Here is a 22,218-nt window from a genome sequence, read left to right as displayed (position 1 = left end):
AGGAGGGAGGCACAGTTAAGAAAATTCACTCCTAATCGTCTTTTCCCGTGGTCAGTAAAGGGCCAAAATATCCATCTGTTTGCATGTCAATCTATCTCATTCCTTCTGTAATCTAAGATAATGAAATATTTTTTCTTAGCCCTATACAGTGACTTTTTGGTCAAATTCAATGACCTGTTCCAGGAAAAATTCAGGAACATCTCCGAACTCTGCTTTCTGAAACTGCATTGTATCGAAACTCCTAACTTATATGAGCCTTTCAACAAGGGAGAAAGGAAGGAAAAGCAAAATTTAACGCCAGGCACTGTGTTAGGTCTTTATTCCTCACAAAACTCAATGAAGCAGATACCTCTGTTTCAGAGATAAGGAAACCGAGGGCCAGAAAGGTTAGGTCGTTTAAGCATAGTCACCGTTAGCAAGAAGTAATGAGACAAAAAAATGAGATTCCATCTATGGGGGGTGGGGGGTCCAGTCCTCCTGTTCTTCTCACCGCATACACTGCCCCCTACAGCTGGAGTGTATGTGCTACTGCCCTGGTCCCAAACCAGGAGAACCACAGCCACTAACAGACTCTAGTACATTCAAAGCGTTTCTAACCTAAGGCTAAATTGGAAATCTTTTTTTCTTTAAAGTATACAATTTAAAATATTGTTTTACTTAAAACATGACATATTTATTTGCAGTCTTTGGTCAGAGGGCCAAGGATTTCTCTTTAAGCACCTCTGCCAATTTAATCACAAGTTACCTTGTCTCTGGATTTTCAGTTTCAGCTTCTTTAAAACAGAGCAAGAACTTAGGCACTCCTAAAGCAATCTGAATGCAGACTCTTTATAGGTGTATAATGGTTTTGCCCCAATCTCACCCATACCTAACCCAATAGCTATTAGTCCTTTACAGTTTTATTCAAAGCTTTCACAGGAACAACTACCTTTTCCTACTCATATTTCATATGCTTGCATAAAGTTTAATTAAATTAACTGATTTAACAATTACAATGAGTAGAAACAGGTTGGGAAGAAGCCCATTGGTTACTGATAAGGATATAACTGAAGTGGCGTTTATGAAAGTAACCAATACCCACTGGGAGGTCATGGGCATTGGCAGGATATTTTACAGAGGAAATGGAGAACACAAGTGATTTTAGGAAGCCAGAGAACTGTGGTTAAATTAAGAGAACTTCTGCTGTAATTCTGAACTATGGGAGGGAACAGAGAATGTTCAAGGGGCAGAGCTACTAAGAGACTGTCAGGGAGAAAAGAGAGAGGATTTTTTTTTTAAATTTTTCAAAGAGTTAGAAATTACAACAAACCACTGCTAAAATACTGGCTGGCAGAAGAATAAGAAAAGTACAGGCAGAGCTGATATGACTGTATATAAACAAGCAAGTATGTACAACAAGTGAATCAAGTTAGCCAGGTGGAGAGAGTGGAGTGTAAGCATCGTCATTAGTTGTTATACTAATGTTCTCATTTCTCTTTGTTTTTTCATGTATGTATACGTGTGTGTTCACATATATATGCACACATACTGTCTTAGAACAAAATCCATACCCTATGTGCTTTCCATAGGTCTATCATGTTTCTGACTCCTATGCATATTTTTTCCACTTCTAGAAAGTTAATGGAGGGATAGGCACGAGTCATCCCAAGTAGCCCACAAGATAGACGACTTTCTTGTCAGAGCTTTAACCGTGAACATTTACCTGAACTTCATCCTTAGACTTTTCAAGGCCTCAGGCAAATGGTCATCCAGCCCATTTGAGCACCTCAGTGGCTAGAGTTCTCTAATTCATGCAGCAGCCTATTCTGTGGTCAGACCACTTGAACTGTAGAAAGTTCTTCCCTACATTGGGCCAAAATCTGCCCCTTACAACTTGCTCCTGTTCACCCCAGCTCTGTCCTCTGCTGCTTTAGAGAATAAGTCAACACCCCTGCAATGGGACAGCACACACACACCTGAAGGTAATTACCACGTTCTAAATCTCCTCTCATCCAGGCTACATGTCTCCAGGTCCTCAAACTGTCCCCAGTTTGACATGGCTCTCAGCATGTCCCACATATCACAGAAGGGGAAGGGAACACTCACCACACTTCACCATTCCGACTTCATAGCACTTCCGAAGTCGGCAGGCCTGGCAGCTTTTACGCCGGTTCTTATCTATTGTACACTGATTTGTAGCTGGACAAATATAATCATTATGTCCTACAGCAGAGCAAAAAAACAAACAAACAAAAAAAGTAAGTTTATTGTTATAATATTTTGGCTAAATCTCTTTCTGGTCAACAACACAACTAACGTTACCCAGCTGAGAGATAGGAGACATCTTCTTAACCACAGGTACAGGTATAAAAACCAAGTTCAGCCTCATCAGTGCCTTGTTCGTGAGTAAAGGAAACCTAAGAATATTTCAATATCCTACCCTTTTTGAATAGGTTATTCTCTGCAGGTTCTTAGAATTCTCAAGAGATATATTTAGAAATAGTCTCCTCTAGACATGGAAAGTGAGACAGTCACCTGAAATTGATTTGCTCCAAGTCACAGGACTCCTTGAGAGTAACACTTGTATCAGGTCACCAAATTCAACTGCCTGTATTCTTTTACATACATTCCTCTGTGGTATTTAACATGACATTCTAATAGAAATTCACAGCTAAATAAGAGAACTAAACTGGTCAATAAGAGAATATAGAAATCATCAAACAAAACAAGGACAGAAAGAACTGCCATTTGATAATGGTTATGGTGGGTTAAATTATTTTTCTTAATTCTTCACTCCCTCCCTCAGCCTGTGACGTTACAGTGTACTACAGCAGGCAGAGTGCACCTCCTCACCAACTCACATCGGGCTTGGCCGTGGGACTTGCCAATGGTATGGAAGTAGATGTGATACTCCAAAAGTTTGGCTTGGCCTCTTGAGTGCCCATGAGAAGAAAATGCCTAGGGTAGCCACTAGTCCAAGGAGAACGTGGAGACGTGTGGTGCAGACCAGGACTCAACCCAAAGCCCAGAGCCAAGCCTTATGAAGTAGAGCCACCCTAAACAACTCATAGACCCATAACTAAAAAAATAATGCTCACTGTAGTAATCTACAGCCTAAATAGAGTTGTATAGCAATATCTGACTAAGACAATGGTACTTCTTTTATGTAAAGAAGAAACAAGAAAATTTCCATTTCAAAAAGCAGCACTGGGGGCTTCCCTGGTGGCGCAGTGGTTGAGAGTCTGCCTGCCAACGCAGGGGACGTGGGTTCGAGCCCTGGTCTGGGAGGATCCCACATGCCGCGGAGCAACTGGGCCCGTGAGCCACAACTACTGAGCCTGCGCGTCTGGAGCCTGTGCTCCGCAACAAGAGAGGCCGCGATAGTGAGAGGCCCGCGCACTGCGATGAAGAGTGGCCCCTGCTCGCCGCAACTAGAGAAGGCCCAAGCACAGAAACGAAGACCCAACACAGCCAAAAATAAATAAATAAATAAATGAAGTAGCTATAACAAAACAACAACAAAAAAAAAGCAGCACTGGGACTTCCCTGGTGGAGCAGTGGTTAAGAATCTGCCTGCCAATGCAGGGGACACGGGTTCGAGCCCTAGTCTGGGAAGATCCCACATGCTGCAGAGCAACTAAGCCCACGCGCCACAACTACTGAGTCCACGCACCGCAACTACTGAAGCCCATGCACCTAGAGCCCGTGCTCTGCAACAAGAGAAGCAGCCGCAATGAGAAACCCGTGCACTGCAACGAAGAGCAGCCCCTGCTCGCCACAACTAAAGAAAGCCCATGTGCAGCAATGAAGACCCAACGCAGCCAAAGAAAAACAAAAATAAAAACAACAAAAGCATTACTTCAGATGCTGTATGGAAAATAGATTAGAGGCAGCAAAACTGATGAAGGCCAGGAGACTAAGCAAGAACAAACTGTTGCTGTGCAAACCAGAAAGGAGGTTGCCTGCCTGCCTGGATTGGTAATGATAGGGAGGATGAAGATAAATACAGAGACCTGAGAGATTTAAGGAACAGAAATTATAATAAAATATATAAAAAGTGGAAGTGAACAGGGTATTATGGTGCCTTTATTTCTTAATTGAGTCTTTCAATAGGGCCTGAACTTCTTATGATAAAACCTATAATGGCCCATAATTTCAATGTGGAAAATGGATAAATCTCAATGATAAATTAAACGAGCAAGTCACAAAACAAGTCACAAAAGAACATAAAGGAGAGGATTCCATTTATATAAAGTTCAAAAATAGAAAAAACTATATTGTTTAGGGTTACATGCGTAGGCGGTAAAAACATGGCAAGGAAGGCAGAAGTTAGAACTGTCTTACCTCTGTAGGGGGAGAAGGTGTTGTAACTGAAAGGACCACCCAGAGGGATTCTGGAGATAACCTATTTCATGGCCTGAGCACTAGTCACACAGGAGGTTGCTCTATAATTCTTTTCTAAACTGAATATAAATATGAAATTTTATATATTTTATACATTATATATCTTTTATATATGGGTATGTGTGTGTGTATATATATTATATATAATATATATATATATACTAGAGTAAATACTCTATCCTCTGAGAGAGACTGGAAGCAGAGATATCCCAACAGCAATGAGTAAACTAACACCCAGATCTTGGTTTATGAATATCATTCTCCACTCATAGGAAACTGGGAACCTTGGAGAAACAGTTTATTCCAGCTTATCCCACTGGGGTAGGGAAAGTACAAGATAAGCCTGAAACATCTTGTTGTGTCAGGAAGTAAAGAAGTGTCTAAAGAGTTAGGGGCACATGTCAAAAAAGATACAGAAGGCAGTTTAAGGGAACACTACTGGCCAAATCTGGGATAATTTGGACACCCAAATAAATAATTATATATACTGGAATAAATATATTCCCTAACTCTATCCCCTGAGAAAGCATGGGAGCAGGGACATCACCAGCCTCACAGACATCAACTTAACCAAATATTCAAAGTGTACATCACTAGTATTGGGACAAATTGAAATCAGGCACTACATGAAAGGAGCCAGTCAGAAGAATATAGCATCATTTCTGTGATATTCCTGCCAATAATGTGTAAGCTGAATCTAATGATGAGGGACCATCACACAAACCCACAGTGAGGAGTATTCTGCAAAATAACTGCCCTATAAGATTCCAAATTGTCAAGATCATGAAAACCAAGGAACAACTGAGGAACTGTTCTGGACAGAGAGAGAAAGGCTAAAGACATAACAACTAAATGCAAAGTGTGATTCTAAACTGGATCCTTTTGCTGGATCCTTTTAACTGGATACAAAAGGATCCAGTGACTTTTGTAGAGGGCACTGTTAGGACAACTGGGAAAACTGGAACAAGTCTAAACATTAGATGGTAATAATGTATCAATGCTAATTTCCCAATTTGACCCTTGTGGCTTTACCGGAATACATGTTAAGTGTTCAGAGGTGACGGGGCATAATGTTGGCAACTCATGATTTCAGGAAAAAAGGTTCTTTATATTCTGTATGCACATTTTCTGTAAGTTGGAGACTCATTTTAAAAATGCTCTTTAGATAAATGCTCTCATAGATAAATTTCTTCCTAGCCTGACACACCAACATTCCTGATCTCCTACTGATTTCCAGGTAACTTTCATCAGCATTTCATTTAGTCCTATAACTTCCCTTATAAAGAGCTATAATCCCCATTTTACAAATGAAAACACTTAAGCTCAGTTCAATAATCTCCTTAAAGTTATTGTTTTAGTTTTACATGCCATATAATAAATTTCTACAAACTTAAAAGCTTAAAATCAAACAAATTTATCATCTCATAGTTTCTGCAAATAAAGAGTGCAGACACAGCTTACTCTACTCAGGGTCCCAACAAGGCTGCAACCAACGTATTGACTGGGCTGTGGTCTCATCTGAAGCTCAGGGTCCTCTTTCAAGCTCATTTAAGTTGTTGACAGAATCAATTCCTTGCAGTTGTAGGACCGAGATTCCCATTTTCTTGCTAGTTATAGGCTGGACACTGCTCTCAGCTCCTAGAGGCACCTGCAGTTCCTTGCCCTGAAGCAGTTCACAACGTGATGTTTGCTTTCTTCCAGGCCAGGAGGAGCACCATCTCTCTGACTTCCAGTCTCTCCCCAGTCTGCTATGATGGAGTCTTATATAATCACAGCATAATCACAAGAGACTATCCCAACACCATTTGCCATAAAATGTAACCTAACCAAGGGAGCGACTCTGTCATCATATTTACAGGTTCCATACACACTCAAGAATAGATGGTAGGGGCTTCCCTGGTGGCGCAGTGGTTGAGAATCTGCCTGCCAATGCAGGGGATACGGGTTCGAGCCCTGGTCTGGGAAGATCCCACATGCCGCGGAGCAACTAGGCCCGTGAGCCACAATTACTGAGCCTGCGCGTCTGGAGCCTGTGCTCTGCAACAAGAGAGGCTGCGATAATGAGAGGCCCGTGCACCGTGATGAAGAGTGGCCCCCACTTGCTGCAGCTAGAGAAAGCCCTCGCACAGAAATGAAGACCCAACACAGCCATAAATAAATAAATAAATAAAAATTAAAAAAAAAAAAAGAATTAAATGTTGTTGCTGTTTAAAAAAAAAATAGGTGGTAATATAAGGTGTGCTATAATAAAAATTTAAAGGAACAGATAATTATCTTGTTATTGATTTTATCCTCACTTATAATATTCAAAAATAAATTTTAAAAGCCAAAATATATTTCTAATCAGAAACTTTCTATTGTACTTTAGAATAGAATGCTTTATACTTAGAAGATAAATGTAATCCCACAGTACTTTCCATAGCAGGAGCAATCTTTTAAGTATCTTCTAAAACCTCTAAGAACTATGCATGATGTCATCCTTATTGGTTTTATAATGAGGTTCATAACAATAAGCATTTAAGGGACAAGTAGAGGTTGGCTTTTATTTTTCTCTCAGAGTTTACTGTAAAAGATCATTTTACTTTTAAAAAAGGATCAGAAAGCACAATAATATGAACACGCTCAATAAAATAGCCTAGAAAATGTCTTATGCAAGAAGGTCATGGTAATTCACTTCATTTCTGGCAAAAAGAAAAAAGTCCTCTTTGAACTGCACCAAACGCCCCATGTATTAAAATGGCTTTCGTGTTCCATGCAACAGTCTGCTACTCCACACTAACAGAACTAAGAGAAAAGTTCAAAGCAAAATTAAAGGCAAACTATGAACCTAATTCTTTTAGTTAAGATATAAAACTTTATAGGAAAATATACTTTTTATAATACAAAACATAAAAGTTTATCTTTGTTCTCTGCAAAATTATTGAGTCTGTCTGAATATGTATTATCATTCATATCCAACTGCATGAAGGGAAGAGACAGCACTGGACTTGAAATCAGAAGACCTGAGTTTAATATCAGCTCAGCCTCCCGGTTTTCTTATTTTAAAAACAGAGCAATTAGGGACTTCCTTAGTGGCGCAGCGGTTAAGAATCCGCCTGCCAATGCAGGGAACACAGGTTCGAGCCCTAGTCCGGGAAGATTTCACATGCCGTGGAGCAACTAAGCCTGTGCACCACAACTACTGAGCCCGCGTGCCACAACTGCTGAAGCCCACGTGCCTAGAGCCCCGTGATCCACAACAGAGAGAAGCCACAGCAATGAGAAGCTCGTGCACCACAACAAAGAGCAGCCCCCACTCGTCACAACTAGAGAAAGCCCACACACAGCAACAAAGACCCAATGCAGCCAATAAATAAACACATTTTTTAAAAAATAAAATAATGTAGCTCTTAAAAAAGAAAAAGAAAAAGAAAAAAAACAGAGCAATTATTACCCATACCCTCCCTGGCACTCTTATACTTCAATAGCAAGCATCTACCTTGTGGTTTCTTCCCTCAGGATACCCTTCTTGAGTTCAAGACCAAATAAGTCCCAAGTAATGGAATATATGCCTTGAAGGCAAGAATATTTCACACAACCTATGGGCTGCTACAGCTTCCCATTTAAAGCTTAGCCCATAATGTCTTAAGAAACAAAGAGTTGAAGATTCATGAACAGCAGTCAGATGGATTTTAACTTTCAAATGACAATGATAAAAGGTTATTATAAATACCAAAATGAAAGTGCATAGTAGAATATAGAAGTAACATTACTATTATATGTGGATATAAAATAAATAACCAGAAGGATGAAATTTATGGAAATAACATGAAGAAATGGGCCAAATACATATCAAAAAAATAACAAAATGTTATAAGAGATGTAAAAGACCTAAATAGATGGAGTCAACGTGTTTCTTGATGTGAAGACTATTACAGAGCTTCCTTCCAAAATAATTCTTAGGTTTAATAAAATATCCACTTTTCTTAACATTAAGGATGGGAGGCCACTTAATAAAATTATTTTAATGTTCCTGTGGACAAATAAACATGAGAAAATAGCCAAGACATTTTTTAAATAGGAGGAATTTATACTGGCATGTATTAAAATTCACTATAAAACTATAATACTTAAAATAATGTGGTACTTATAGAAGAATGAAGAGATAGATCAACAGAACAGTCAGACTAAACAATAGTATATATAGAACTTAATATATATCATATACATAGAAAAAAATTGATGAACACAAGAAAAGATGCTCAAAGTCGTCAGTAATCAGAAAATGCAAAATAAAACCACAGTGAGATAGAACTACATACCAATATAAATGGAATGGCTAAACTTTAAAAGACTGACAATATCAAGTTTTGATAAGGACATGGAGCAACTGGAACTCTCATACACTGCTGTTGAGAATACAAAATGGTTCGACCACTTTGGAAAACAGTTTGTTAGTTTCTTATAAAGCTAAACATACATTAGCTTATCATACACCCAGCCATTTTACTCATAGATATTTACCCAAAAGAAACAAAAAGATGTCTACACTGAGAGATATGCATAAATGTTCACAGCAGTTTTACTTAAAATAGCACAAAACTAGAAACAACTCAAATGAACAAATAAACAAAATGGGGTACACCTACTGGAATATTAGTAACAAAAAGGAATGAACTACTAATGCATCCAGCAACACAGATAAATCTTAAAAGCATCATGATAAGTGAAAGAAACCATACATAAATGGTTACATACTTTATGATTCAATTATATGACATTCTAGAAAAGGCAAAACTATAGGAACAGAAAATAGATCAAGAGTCACTAGAGCTGTTGGTTGCACAAGTCTGTGAATATACTAAAAACCATTGAATTGTGTACTTTAAATGGGAGAATTGTGTGATATATTATCTCAATAAAGTGGTTTAAAAAAAAGAGTCACCAGAGCCTGGGAGGTTGGGGTGAAATTGGCTGCAATGGGCATGAAGGAATATTTTGGGGTTATAGTAATGCTCCATATCTTAATTATGGTGGTGGTTACATGACTACATGTATTTTCAAAATTTATAAAACTGTAAAAATAAAATAGGGGAATTTTACTGTATGTAAATTATATCTCAAACAAAAACTTAAGCTCCTATATTCAAAAAAAAAAACCAATGAAAATGGATTTATTCAATAAAACAATGTGGACAAAATTGACAATTTGTGAAAATATATTTGATTCTTATTTCATTCAACATACCAAAAAAATTGAGTAGCCACTTTCAGTTATTGCAATGCATTTATACTAGAGGGCACCAAAAATATGAAGAGTCCAAAGAAATAATCATTTAGGCATGAAGCAATTGTAAGAGCACTAACTCTTTCCCATTTGCACTATTAGGATATGACATTCCTTTTCCCTTTCCCAGCAGTTCCTCTGCTGATGCAGTAGGAAAGAATGGGGAAAGCATACGAAACTTACTTTTTATTGTTTTCAGCTACAGTCTCAGGGTTCATGAAGTATCATGAAAGATATTCCATGCAGAGATTTTTCCCAAACAGCAAATAAGAAGAATTCTCTTTTTTAAGGATGTAGTTAGTTGTTTGGGGTCAAAATTTCCTTAGGAGATAAAATTCTAGAACCTCAACAAGATAGAGAATTGTCATCATATCAAGAGTTTGGTTCTGAATTTCAGAAAATCTGAATTGCTCTTATCATATACCGCAGGAAACTGGACCTGGCCTTATAATCTACTAGTACAATGATCATAAACAAAAAATTTTAAGCACTGAATATGTTAAACATAGAATGAAAAGCTCTGTGTATGTAAAAGCAAAAATAAGCAACCGTGATTTATGTTTTGATAATATTTGATGACATCAGCTTCCTTTATCTGTGCTGTTTTTCCTTTCTGTAAGAAAAGTTTGGAAATGGCAGAGGGCCTTCATCCACCTAACTATGAAGATTTTGGAGGAGGAGGGTTTAAATGAGATTAGGATTAGAAGAGAAATACAAGGAAGAAAGAAAAGACGTGATATCTGAACTGAAAACAGAAGAGTTAAAAGAAAAACTAGAATAACTTGAATTTGCAGGTTGTTTATAACTGACCAAATATTTTCACATAAGCAACCTCATTTCCATTTTAGAACAACTCTGTGAGTATCTCCATTTCACAGATGAGCAAACAGGCTGGGAAGTAAAGCCACAGAGAGTGGCTAAGTGGAGGGTCCAGGATAAACAGGTGGTCATCTATGAAGGGTGAATTTCAGAGGACTCAGAGGAAGGTGATTCCTTATCTACCAACATTCTACCCCTCACCTCCCTCTGGATTACATCAGCTTCTCTGCTCGAGGTAAAATGCTCTCTTAATCTAGAATTATCATTGGGTGAATTAACTCAGTAAATTGCCGTTTGCCACTTGCACACTATAAATTGCTTTAAGGTTGCTTTCCTTAACCGGATAAGAACAAGGCACTGAGGCCTTGGCAGAAAAGGGAAGGGAGCTCTGAGATGGGAACATGGGACACTGCCTGGGAGTAGGGCTGCCGAGGGAGGGGTGAAGGGGCAGAGAGACAGCCAAGAGCACAAGTAAGCAGGAAAGCTCCTTCAGCAAATTAGGGCCAGCAAGGACATGTGTGGTAAGGGGCTGACTGGCCTTGAAACCAGGTGTGCACAGTTTGAAATTGATTAAAAAGGCCACTAAAACAAACAAACAAACAAAAACCTAGCCCAGCAGAAATTTGGAGAAGGGTAGGGAAATAGTCTAAACCCAGACCAGGAAACGGGATTGTGAAGGAGGTTCCACTAGTTCAGGGCAAGACATGCCTCTAGATAGATTCTCAAAGACCACTGGAGTTGAACTACTGACTTCTGATCATTTCCGTAAAACATGTTTATTCTCTCTTCCTCAGGAGCCAGCCCACCATCATGACTGTTACTTATGCCAGATATTAAACATAAGACAAAGGAAGAAACAATCTTTGCAGTTCCTAATGAGCACACATTTTTTTGCAAGCTTTATCTTCACAAGGGTTGTAGGTAGACGTCTTCTCCCAAGAAGACGGCGATGGGTGATGATGGGGTGAGACCCATTTGGGTTCTGGGGTAGAGATCTGCAATGAAAGACAAAGTACTCTACACTTGAAACAATCCGCCCCACCCACAAACACACATGATCCTCTGAACTGCTCATCAAGTACTCTGTGTACAAAGCAGGCCAAAGGTGAAATTTCTGCCAGGTCATCTGAAAACTTGTTTAAAAGCAAAAGTGGAAAACTAAAGAAGCAGCTAACAATACCCTTGTACCTTGAATGCTTCTTTTAAAAAAGGCCTTACATCCTTCACACGACCAGACTCCATAGTGATATCCCGATGCATAATCGCTGCAGACCGCACAGAAGTGGGCATCCCTCTTTGAACTTGGACTAGTAACAGGGCTGGCACAACTGCTTCCACTAGCCTTCCTTTTCAATGTCTCTCTAGGGGCAAAGAAAACATTCATTGTAAAAGAGCATTAAAGGTAAAACAGGGCCTTTCTAGAAAAACGAACAGCATGAACATTGCCTAATTTATCTCTTTGCCCTCAAGGGTTCGTGATAAATATATTCCAAGAAATCTGATCAAGCAAAACCTTTGTTACTGATATCAGCTCTATGAAGAGTCACCCTGTTGGGATGACTGATGCCCGAAAGTGGTTAAGCAAGTTTATGCCCACCCATGCAGTGCTGACGAGCACCAGTAACCATGGATGGCCAGCTGTAGCCATCAGGGTGTACAACTTTGAGTGTAATAAGTGACCAGATCCAGTCTGGGTGGAAATGGTGCGGAGAAGAAAAGGGGAGAGAGGAAGAAGAGAGAAGAGAAGGAGAGAGCGTGAACATGTGCCTGTCCTTTGAGAAGGCTTTGGAGGAATGTGTTCAATGCTGGGTAGAGGGAGGGCCAGGGCTTCCACAGAGGAAGGGACAGCCCACAAGGGAGCCCCAACAGGCACTAAAAACACATGGTTAGTTCCTAATTTTGCTACGGCATGTTTCTTTCAGAAAGGAAATAGTAGAAGTACGATTATTTATAAATTAAGGTAATTATACTATGGTTTAATTTACCCAAATATTAGCAGAACTCTGATTAGAACTTGTGCTCAGAAACAAAATATTTCTTCCTTTAAACACTGAATGAGAAAACATTATTTTTAAAAAGTTATCTACAATTTTCATATTCTCTTTTACCAACAAAAAAGAAGTTTTTTTTAAAGAAGAAAAATAAAATTACTGTGTAATACGGCTTTCTCAAAGTTTTACGATATTTGAAAGTAATACATTTCAATACCAAATATGCTGTAACTTAGTACTTCGGTTGTTTTGGAAATTTATCTCCCCTTCATGCTTCTCCCTATACTACCTCTGCTCTCCGTAGCCATAATTATCATTAAAAAGATCTGGGTTTGATCCCTCGTCAGGGAACTAAGATCCCACAAGCCGCGCAGAGCAGCCAAAAAAAAAAAAAATTACAAATTGAATGGAAATAACCCATTATATTACCTTGCACTTAGAGTTTAAGAAAGGTCAAATAAAGTCCACATTTAAATAGTTTCCCATCAATCTTTATAAAATGTTATTATTTTAGTTCATTGTTTAAAAGCTTGTACCAATGTTTGTCTGTCTTTTCCGGCTTCACCTGTCTAGTATTTCATTAAGTTGTAATATCGACAGTTACTTCTATCTTGGACACAATTTGTCATGAACACTAAATTGTGATTTCACTGCAAGATAAGAAGGATCTAACTTGAAAGTAAAGTAAAAATTTCTTTTTCAAACCCAAATCACTTCATCAAGAAGAAAGTGATTTAAGTTAAATTCTTTATTTTCTAAAAACAGTAGTCATGATAGTGAATTCTCCCCCAAAACACAGATCTGTAAGCTCAACTTTGTAGTAAGAACTAGAATATCAGATTAGATATTCTAGAATTCAGAATTCTAGAATTCAGAATATCAGATGTTTTAGGTGCTCTATTTGATCTATGTAATAATGAAGACCTTGTATAACACATATCTTTCTTTCCACTAAATCATAAAGCAATCTGAATAATGGCCATGAACTACAATTCAGAATGAAGACTGGATTTACCTGTTCCCAGGTAAGGTGTGTTCGAATGATCTCGTTTCACACCAAGGACTCTTTTGAGGTTCTGCATACAGAAGTGACGACTGGCAATGGATGGCTAAAGGAGAGAGGTGCCCAGGAGTTGGCCACAATACATTTGGGCTTGTGGTGGGTCGACCAGGCCCACCTTCCGAGTTATTGGGAATACTGTAATTCATCACGGCAGGGCTATAGAATGTCATGGCTGAATATTCATGGTGGCTCTCTACATAGGAGGAAGGTATATATATGGGGCCTGGCTCCAGGGGTAGGATGGATTGACTGCAGTTGTAGGAGACAGGAGAGTTAAGGCTAGATGGTGAGTTTTTGATATCCATGTCTTGAATAGGTAACAGCTAGGAAAACTCCTTGTGAGAAGAGGCACAAAGGGACATTATAATGTTCTCAAAGAATCATAGACAGGTATGGCTGTGAAGAAAAAAAAAAAGACATTTCTAAGTTACAGATACAAGCATACTATTAAAAAGGTTGACATATTTTTATTAAACACACACACACGCATGTATGGGCCTAGAAATACATCCTGAAAAATATGCACAAAAATATTAACCTCAGAGGGGTAGGAATGTAAGGCATGGAACTCATTTTCTACTTCATTCACTTCCATAATGCTTTTGTTGTTAACCATGATAATTTTTTTACCATGAGAATTTAATATAAAGTGCTTTTAAAACTTAAAAAACACAGGGAGTTCCATGGTGGCCCAGTGGTTAGAATTCTGGACATTCACTGCTGTGGCCTGGGTTCAATCCCTAGGAACTGAGATCCCACAAGCCACATGGCACGGCAAAAAATAAATAAATTAAAATTAAAAATAAAAAAAATTAAAAACACAGCATTAAATCAAAATGCCATGCCAACCAGTTTTCTTTTTCTTTTTTTTTTTTTTTGAACTAGATAAGTTCATTTTTAAATTCTTACAGAAAAATAACCAGGAAAACCCTGAAAGCACAGATCAACGAGCAGGACTAGCAATAACAGATCTTCAAACACACTATGAATAGCCAATAATGAAAAAGGAATAGACAGGCCAATGCACCTGTATCAATGATCAATTTATTGCCTTTCACCTAATACACTCTTCAGTATATGTTCTATGGCAATGGAATTCCTTAAGCATTTAAACTGAGCCCAGTGCTAAGCTTTCGCAGTTGAGGCGCTGCAGGGACGCTGCAGGGTCACTGCAGGAGGAAGAGGCCGCAGTGATTTCTGGCAGGGGCAGAGGCTGGCAGTGTGGATGTGAGAACATCCAGTGGCGCCTGTGCCAGCCATAAGTCCAGAACGAGGTCCCACTACAAACTTGTAGCCCTGGCATGGCGAGAACCTTTCTGCAATCACCTGTTCAGACTATGGCCTGAGGAGTTACACAGAAGTTGTTCCTTGTGCAAGTTTCATCACCAGCACATGCACACTCTGAAGGTCTTCTGCCCCCACGGGCACCTGGACTCCCAGGGCACGCCCACACCACCAGCTGCTGATCGCCCGCTCACCACCTGTAACTCCAGACCACTTTTGTCCAGCTACACCAGTTAATATTTCTGCTAATTAGTGGCCAAACCATTTTTTTCCAAGGAGGTCTGGATCCCCCAAGTTTGCCCGTCTTTGGGTACTCTACCTCAGCTCCATGTAGAGTTTCTTATATCTTATACTTAATCTCTCATCATACTCAGTAATTCTTATATTAGACTTCCCCTGTTGAACCTACTGTGTAGTTTCTATCTCCTGATTGGACCCAGACTGCTATGCAATAGAATGGAAAATCCCAAAACAGCAAATTCAAAAACTCAAGGGACTTCCCTGGTGGTCCAGTGGTTAAGAATCTGCCTTCCAATGCAGGGAACGCAGGTTCAATCCCTAGTCGGGGAAGTAAGATCCCACATGCTGCAGGGCAACTAAGCCCATGTGCCACAACTACTGAGCTCACGTGCTCTGAAGCCCACAGGCCACAACTAGAGAGCCCATGTGCCACAACTACTGAGACCGTGCGCTCTGGAGCCCACTCACCACAACTAGAGAGAAGCCCATGCACCACAATGAAAGATCCCACGTGCCGCAGCTAAGACCTGACAGAGCCAAAAATAATAAATAAATAAATATTTTTAAAAAGTCAAAAGTTTTTGGAAATTTGTCATAGGATAAAGGTGGTATCTCAAATCACTAGGAAAACATTGGACAACAGAATTATCATTGGAAAAAGAATGTATGCCAGAATAAACTCCAAATGTTAAAGACCTGAATGTTGAGAGAACTGGAAAGAGGAAGGAGAGGGAGGAGGAGAGGAGAAGGGGTAAGACAGGAATGGGGGAGGAACAGGGGCTGCACAGGTACTAGAAGCAAATGTAGATAAATTCCATTATAACATGGGTGTGGGGACAATCTTCTTAACTATGGCTCAAAATCCAGATGCAATTTAAAAATGTACATAAAAGTACATAAACTCATGAAAGTAAATATCTGCATATCGTAAAAATACCATAAGTCAAAAGAGTAATGACAAATTGGAAAAAAAATACTCCCAACTTATATTAGAAACAAAGGGCTAATTTCTCTGGTATATAGCGAGAACTCTTAAATTAAGATGGAAAAAAACCCCCAAATATTCACTAGAAAAATAGGCAAAAAACACAAACAGAACACAGGAAAAGGAAGGCAAATGGCTCTTTAAACACATAAAAATATGTTCAACTTTGTTCAATAAAGAGATACAAATTAAACTGCACCAAGATACCATTTCTCACTTATGTGTGCCAAAAATTCAAATGTTTGACAACAGACTCTCTTGGAAAGGTTATGGAAAAAACATGGACTTGCTCCTACATTGCTGGTGAGAGTGCAAAATGGCACAACTTCCATGGGTATTTGGCAATAAATAGCAAAATTACATATGCTTTTTACCCTTTGGACTATGAGTCCATAGTGATGTTCAAAAAAAGAGGAAAAGAAAAAGAGAATCATCTGCTACCACTGTATCAGTTCCTCACTCTGAAAATTAGTAATTAGGGGTAAAGAATTAAACCTGCACTCTGCCTTTTTAAGAGAACCCGTAGTTTATCCCAACGTAGAGGGAAAACCCTTCTTTACCAAAGAATGCCACTTAACAAATAGTTCAGAAAAATATTCAGATGGATAGACAGATAGGTAGATACATACATACATAGGTAGAGCAAATAAGTCAAATTGTCAGCAATTACTGAATCTAGATGGTAAACATACGGACATTATATTAGTCTTCCAACTTTTCTGTAACTTTGAAATTTTTCCTGATAAGAAGCTTTGAAGGAAAAATATCAAAATAAGAAATTAAAAATGGAAACCTTTTTTTAAAAAGTTAAAATATATGGAATAATATAATTTGGGGAAGGGAACAATGACCATTAATAATGAGACTGGTTGAGAGAGATCATTAAGAATCTAGCCTGGAGAAGTTCTCCATCTTCAATATTTTCTGCTCCAGCTGTCACCTACTTCCATATGTAAGCGACTTGGCTCTCTAAAGCTCCCAATTCCTTTCTCCTTTGAATGACATTTTCCTTTGAATGCTCATTCCATTTGTCCTCAAAACACAATATATCTATGATGGTTTTTTAAAATGTCCATAAATTCTTCAATACTCCTCCCTTCAAAAGGTGGTGCCTAACCTCTCCCTTGAATATGGGCTAGATATAGTGACTCCCTTCTAATGAATAAATTATGGCAGAGGGATGGCATGTACTTCCATGACTAGGTTATAAAAGGCATTGCAACAAACAAATGGAGGCTACACAATACATTACTTAATAATGAAGTGATTACTGAAGAAATCAAAGGGGAAATCAAAAAATACCTAGAAATAAATGACAATGGAGATACGACGACCCAAAACCTATGGGACGCAGCAAAAGCAGTGCTAAGAGGGAAGTTTATAGCAATACAAGCCTACCTCAAGAAACAGGAAACATCTCGAATAAACAACCTAACCTTGCACCTAAAGCAATTAGAGAAAGAAGAACAAAAAAACCCCAAAGCCAGCAGAAGGAAAGAAATTATAAAGATCAGGTCAGAAATAAATGAAAAAGAAATGAAGGAAACAATAGCAAAAATCAATGAAACTAAAAGCTGGTTCTTTGAGAAGATAAACAAAATTGATAAACCATTAGCCAGACTCATCAAGAGAAAAAGGGAGAAGACTCAGATCAATAGAATTAGAAATGAAAAAGGAGAAATAACCACTGACACTGCAGAAATACAAAAGATCATGAGAGATTACTACAAGCAACTCTATGCCAATAAAATGGACAACCTGGAAGAAATGGACAGATTCTTAGAAATGCACAAACTGCCGAGACTGAACCAGGAAGAAATAGAAAATATGAACAGACCAATCACAAGCACTGAAATTGAAACTGTGATTAAAAACCTTCCAACAAACAAAAGCCCAGGACCAGATGGCTTCACAGGCGAATTCTATCAAACATTTAGAGAAGAGCTAACACCCATCCTTCTCAAACTCTTCCAAAATATTGCAGAGGGAGGAACACTTCCAAACTCATTCTACGAGGCCACCATCACCCTGATACCAAAACCAGACAAAGATGTCACAAAGAAAGAAAACTACAGGCCAATATCACTGATGAACATAGATGCAAAAATCCTCAACAAAATACTCGCAAACAGAATCCAACAGCACATTAAAAGGATCATACACCATGATCAAGTGGGGTTTATCCCAGGAATGCAAGGATTCTTCAATATACGCAAATCAATCAATGTGATACACCATATTAACAAATTGAAGGAGAAAAACCATATGATCATCTCAATAGATGCAGAGAAAGCTTTCGACAAAATTCAACACCCATTTATGATAAAAGCCCTGCAGAAAGTAGGCATAGAGGGAACTTTCCTCAACATAATAAAGGCCATATATGACAAACCCACAGCCAACATTGTCCTCAATGGTGAAAAACTGAAACCATTTCCACTAAGATCAGGAACAAGACAAGGTTGCCCACTCTCACCACTATTATTCAACATAGTTTTGGAAGTGTTAGCCACAGCAATCAGAGAAGACAAAGAAATAAAAGGAATCCAAATCGGAAAAGAAGAAGTAAAGCTGTCACTATTTGCAGATGACATGATACTATACATAGAGAATCCTAAAGAGGCTACCAGAAAACTCCTAGAGCTAATCAATGAATTTGGTAAAGTAGCAGGATACAAAATTAATGCACAGAAATCGCTTGCATTTCTATACACTAATGACGAAAAATCTGAAAGTGAAATTAAGAAAACACTCCCGTTTACCATTGCAACAAAAAGAATAAGAGATCTAGGAATAAACCTACCTAAGGAGACAAAAGACCTGTATGCAGAAAATTATAAGACACTGATGAAAGAAATTAAAGATGATACAAATAGATGGAGAGATATACCATGTTCCTGGATTGGAAGAATCAACATTGTGAAAATGACTCTACTACCCAAAGCAATCTACAGATTCAATGCAATCCCTATCAAACTACCACTGGCATTTTTCACAGAACTAGAACAAAAAATTTCACAATTTGTATGGAAACACAAAAGACCCCAAATAGCCAAAGCAATCTTGAGAACGAAAAATGGAGCTGGGGGAATCAGGCTCCCTGACTTCAGACTATACTACAAAGCTTCAGTAATCAAGACAGTTTGGTACTGGCACAAAAACAGAAATATAGATCAATGGAACAGGATAGAAAGCCCAGAGATAAACCCACACACATATGGTCACCTTATCTTTGATAAAGGAGGCAAGCATATACAGTGGAGAAAAGACAGCCTCTTCAATAAGTGGTGCTGGGAAAATTGGACAGGTACATGTAAAAGTATGAAATTAGAACACTCCCTGACACCATGCACAAAAATAAACTCCAAATGGATTAAAGACCTAAGTGTAAGGCCAGACACTATCAAACTCTTAGAGGAAAACATAGGCAGAACACTCTATGACATACATCACAGCAAGATTCTTTTTGACCCAGCTCCCAGAGAAATGGAAATAAGAACACAAATAAACAAATGGGACCTAATGAAACTTAAAAGCTTTTGCACAGCAAAGGAAACCATAAACAAGACCAAAAGACAACCCTTAGAATGGGAGAAAATATTTGCAAATGAAGCAACTGACAAAGGATTAATCTCCAAGATTTACAAGCAGCTCATGCAGCTCAATAACAAAAAAACGAACAACCCAATCCAAAAATGGGCAGAAGACCTAAATAGACATTTCTCCAAAGAAGATATACAGATGGCCTACAGACACATGAAAGAATGCTCAACATCATTAATCATTAGAGAAATGCAAATCAAAACTACAATGAGATATCATCTCACACCGGTCAGAATGGCCATCATCAAAAAATCTAGAAACAATAAATGCTGGAGAGGGTGTGGAGGAAAGGGAACACTCTTGCACTGTTGGTGGGAATGTAAATTGATACAGCCACTATGGAGAACAGTATGGAGGTTCCTTAAAAAACTACAAATAGAACTACCATACGACCCAGCAATCCCACTACTGGGCATATACCCTGAGAAAACCATAGGTCAAAAAGTGTCATGTACCACAATGTTCATTGCAGCTCTATTTACAATAGCCAGGACATGGAAGCAACCTAAATGTCCATCGACAGACGAATGGATAAAGAAGATGTGGCACATATATACAATGGAATATTACTCAGCCATAAAAAGAAATGAAATGGAGGTATTTGTAATGAGGTGGATGGAGTTACAGTCTGTCATACAGAGTGAAGTAAGTCAGAAAGAGAAAAACAAATACAGTATGCTAACACATATATACAGAATCTAAGGAAAAAAAAAAAAATGGCCATGAAGAACCTAGTGGCAAGACGGGAATAAAGACACAGACCTACTAGAGAGTGGACTTGAGGATATGGGGAGGGGGTGGGGTGAGATGTGACAGGGTAAGAGAGTGTCATGGACATATATACACTACCAAATGTAAAATAGATAGCTAGTGGGAAGCAGCCGCATAGCACAGGGAGATCAGCTCGGTGCTTTGTGACCACCTAGAGGGGTGGGACGGGGAGGGTGGGAGGGAGGGAGATGCAAGAGGGAAGAGATATGGGAACATATTGTATATGTATAACTGATTAACTTTGTTATAAAGCAGAAGCTAACACACTATTGTAAGGCAATTATACTTCAATAAAGATGTTTAAAAAAAAAAAAAAAAGGCATTGCAGCCTCTTCCTGGCTTGCTCTCTTGGATCAGTCACTCTGGGGAAAGCCAGCTGCCATATTGTGAGGACACTCAAGTAGCCCTACGGTGGCCTCCTGCCAGCAGCCAGCAAAGAACTACAGTGAAAGAGAGATTTTGGAAGCAGATCCTCCAGCCCCAGCCGAGTTTTCAGATGACTGTAGCCCTGGCCAACATCTAAGCTAAGCTGCTTCTGGATTCCTCTCAGAAACTGTGTGAGATAATGTTTGTTGTTTTAAGCTGCTAAAGTCTATGACAATTTGTTACAGAGCACTAGATAATTAATATAATATCCAAGGCAAAATTCATCATTTTCCTCCCCCAAAACACTCATTTCCTATTTGTGTTAATGATGAAGCCTATTACAGTTACCTCTGACTTCTCCCCTTCATCCAGCTACCTTTCATCACCAAGGCACATTGGGTTTTTCTCTCCATGGTGCCTTTCCCCATGGTTATGTCTTTCGTCAACCTTGGAGCAAGCTCTTGTTACTTCTTATCTGTACACCTTAAATAGTCTCCTTACTGCTCCTTGCCTCCAGTTAGCTCTTTCTCCAGGGCCACAGAGCAGCCAGATTAACATTCTTAAAAACCCAGCTCTGAGCAGCCCACTGCTTCCCACCAGCCTCTTACGTCATGCTCTTTTAACATTCAAGACATTCCACTATGTTGTCCCAACTCATCATTCCACTCTAATCTCCTGATATTTTCCTACAGAAAACCTGCCATGTTCATAAGAAATATGCAAAGTGCATTGCGAAGCGGTTGGCATTTTATGCCTTATCACTTTTTTCACTCTAGCACCCCTATAGTTACTTACATAGAAATTTAACCCTCCTTATTAGAAGAGAACTACACCAAATCCTTTTTGGAAATGGTAAAGGTGGGGTGGGAGAATAAGAAGTAAGTACAATTAGATTTTAAGCTCCTGAAGGCACACACTGTATTTTATTCACCTTCCACTACAATGCAATAAATATTTGTTGTAAGAAAAGAATATGAAGAAATGTGTTGAAAATATATGATTTCATCCAGTATAGAGTATGAATCAAAGATGGAGCACTTGCAGTAGCCATGGTACTGAGCTGAGACAGGGGATCTAAAGGAGTTTCAAGACATGCACTCTGCCTTCAGGGAGCCACTGTGCCCAGTAAATGAGGCAGGCAGACCAGGTAAAATAACAAGGGATGAATACAAAGGTGCTACCACTTCCAGTCAACATTGGTTGACCACAAGGGACAGGAGAGAGAATGGTAGCTGGAGACGAATATAAGATCAAGGAAGTTTAAAAAAAAAATGCATTTATTAATCATGAGGACAGGATTCCATATTTCAACTACTTAGATTCCCAATCAATATATACAATCCCTGATTCCTAATAGAAAATATGCAGGATAAAGTATATAATGCTAACTAGCAATTTCCAAACTTTTTAAAAAAGTTGTAGTAAAATACACATAATAAAGTTTACC

The 22,218-nt window shown here is 38.7% G+C and overlaps 1 protein-coding gene across 3 annotated transcripts in view; it reads right to left on the bottom strand.

Annotated features, from left to right (window-relative positions):
• ESR2 (estrogen receptor 2) overlaps positions 1 to 22,218 on the bottom strand; it is a 117,423-nt gene that overhangs the window by 40,882 nt on the left and 54,323 nt on the right. For all 3 annotated transcript variants that reach the window (XM_082386572.1, XM_082386574.1, XM_082386573.1), the window contains 3 exons: positions 13,475 to 13,918; positions 11,657 to 11,829; positions 2,086 to 2,202 (listed from right to left, as the gene is read on the bottom strand). In XM_082386572.1, the coding sequence (XP_082242698.1) occupies positions 2,086 to 2,202; positions 11,657 to 11,829; positions 13,475 to 13,827 (643 nt within the window). In that variant the 5' untranslated portion in view covers positions 13,828 to 13,918. The remainder of the gene's footprint in view (positions 1 to 2,085; positions 2,203 to 11,656; positions 11,830 to 13,474; positions 13,919 to 22,218) is intronic.

This window comes from Balaenoptera borealis (assembly GCF_965194805.1).
Source record: "Balaenoptera borealis genome assembly, chromosome: 3".
In the NCBI taxonomy this organism is placed as follows: domain Eukaryota; kingdom Metazoa; phylum Chordata; class Mammalia; order Artiodactyla; family Balaenopteridae; genus Balaenoptera; species Balaenoptera borealis.
This window is presented reverse-complemented; position numbering and strand designations above follow the sequence as displayed.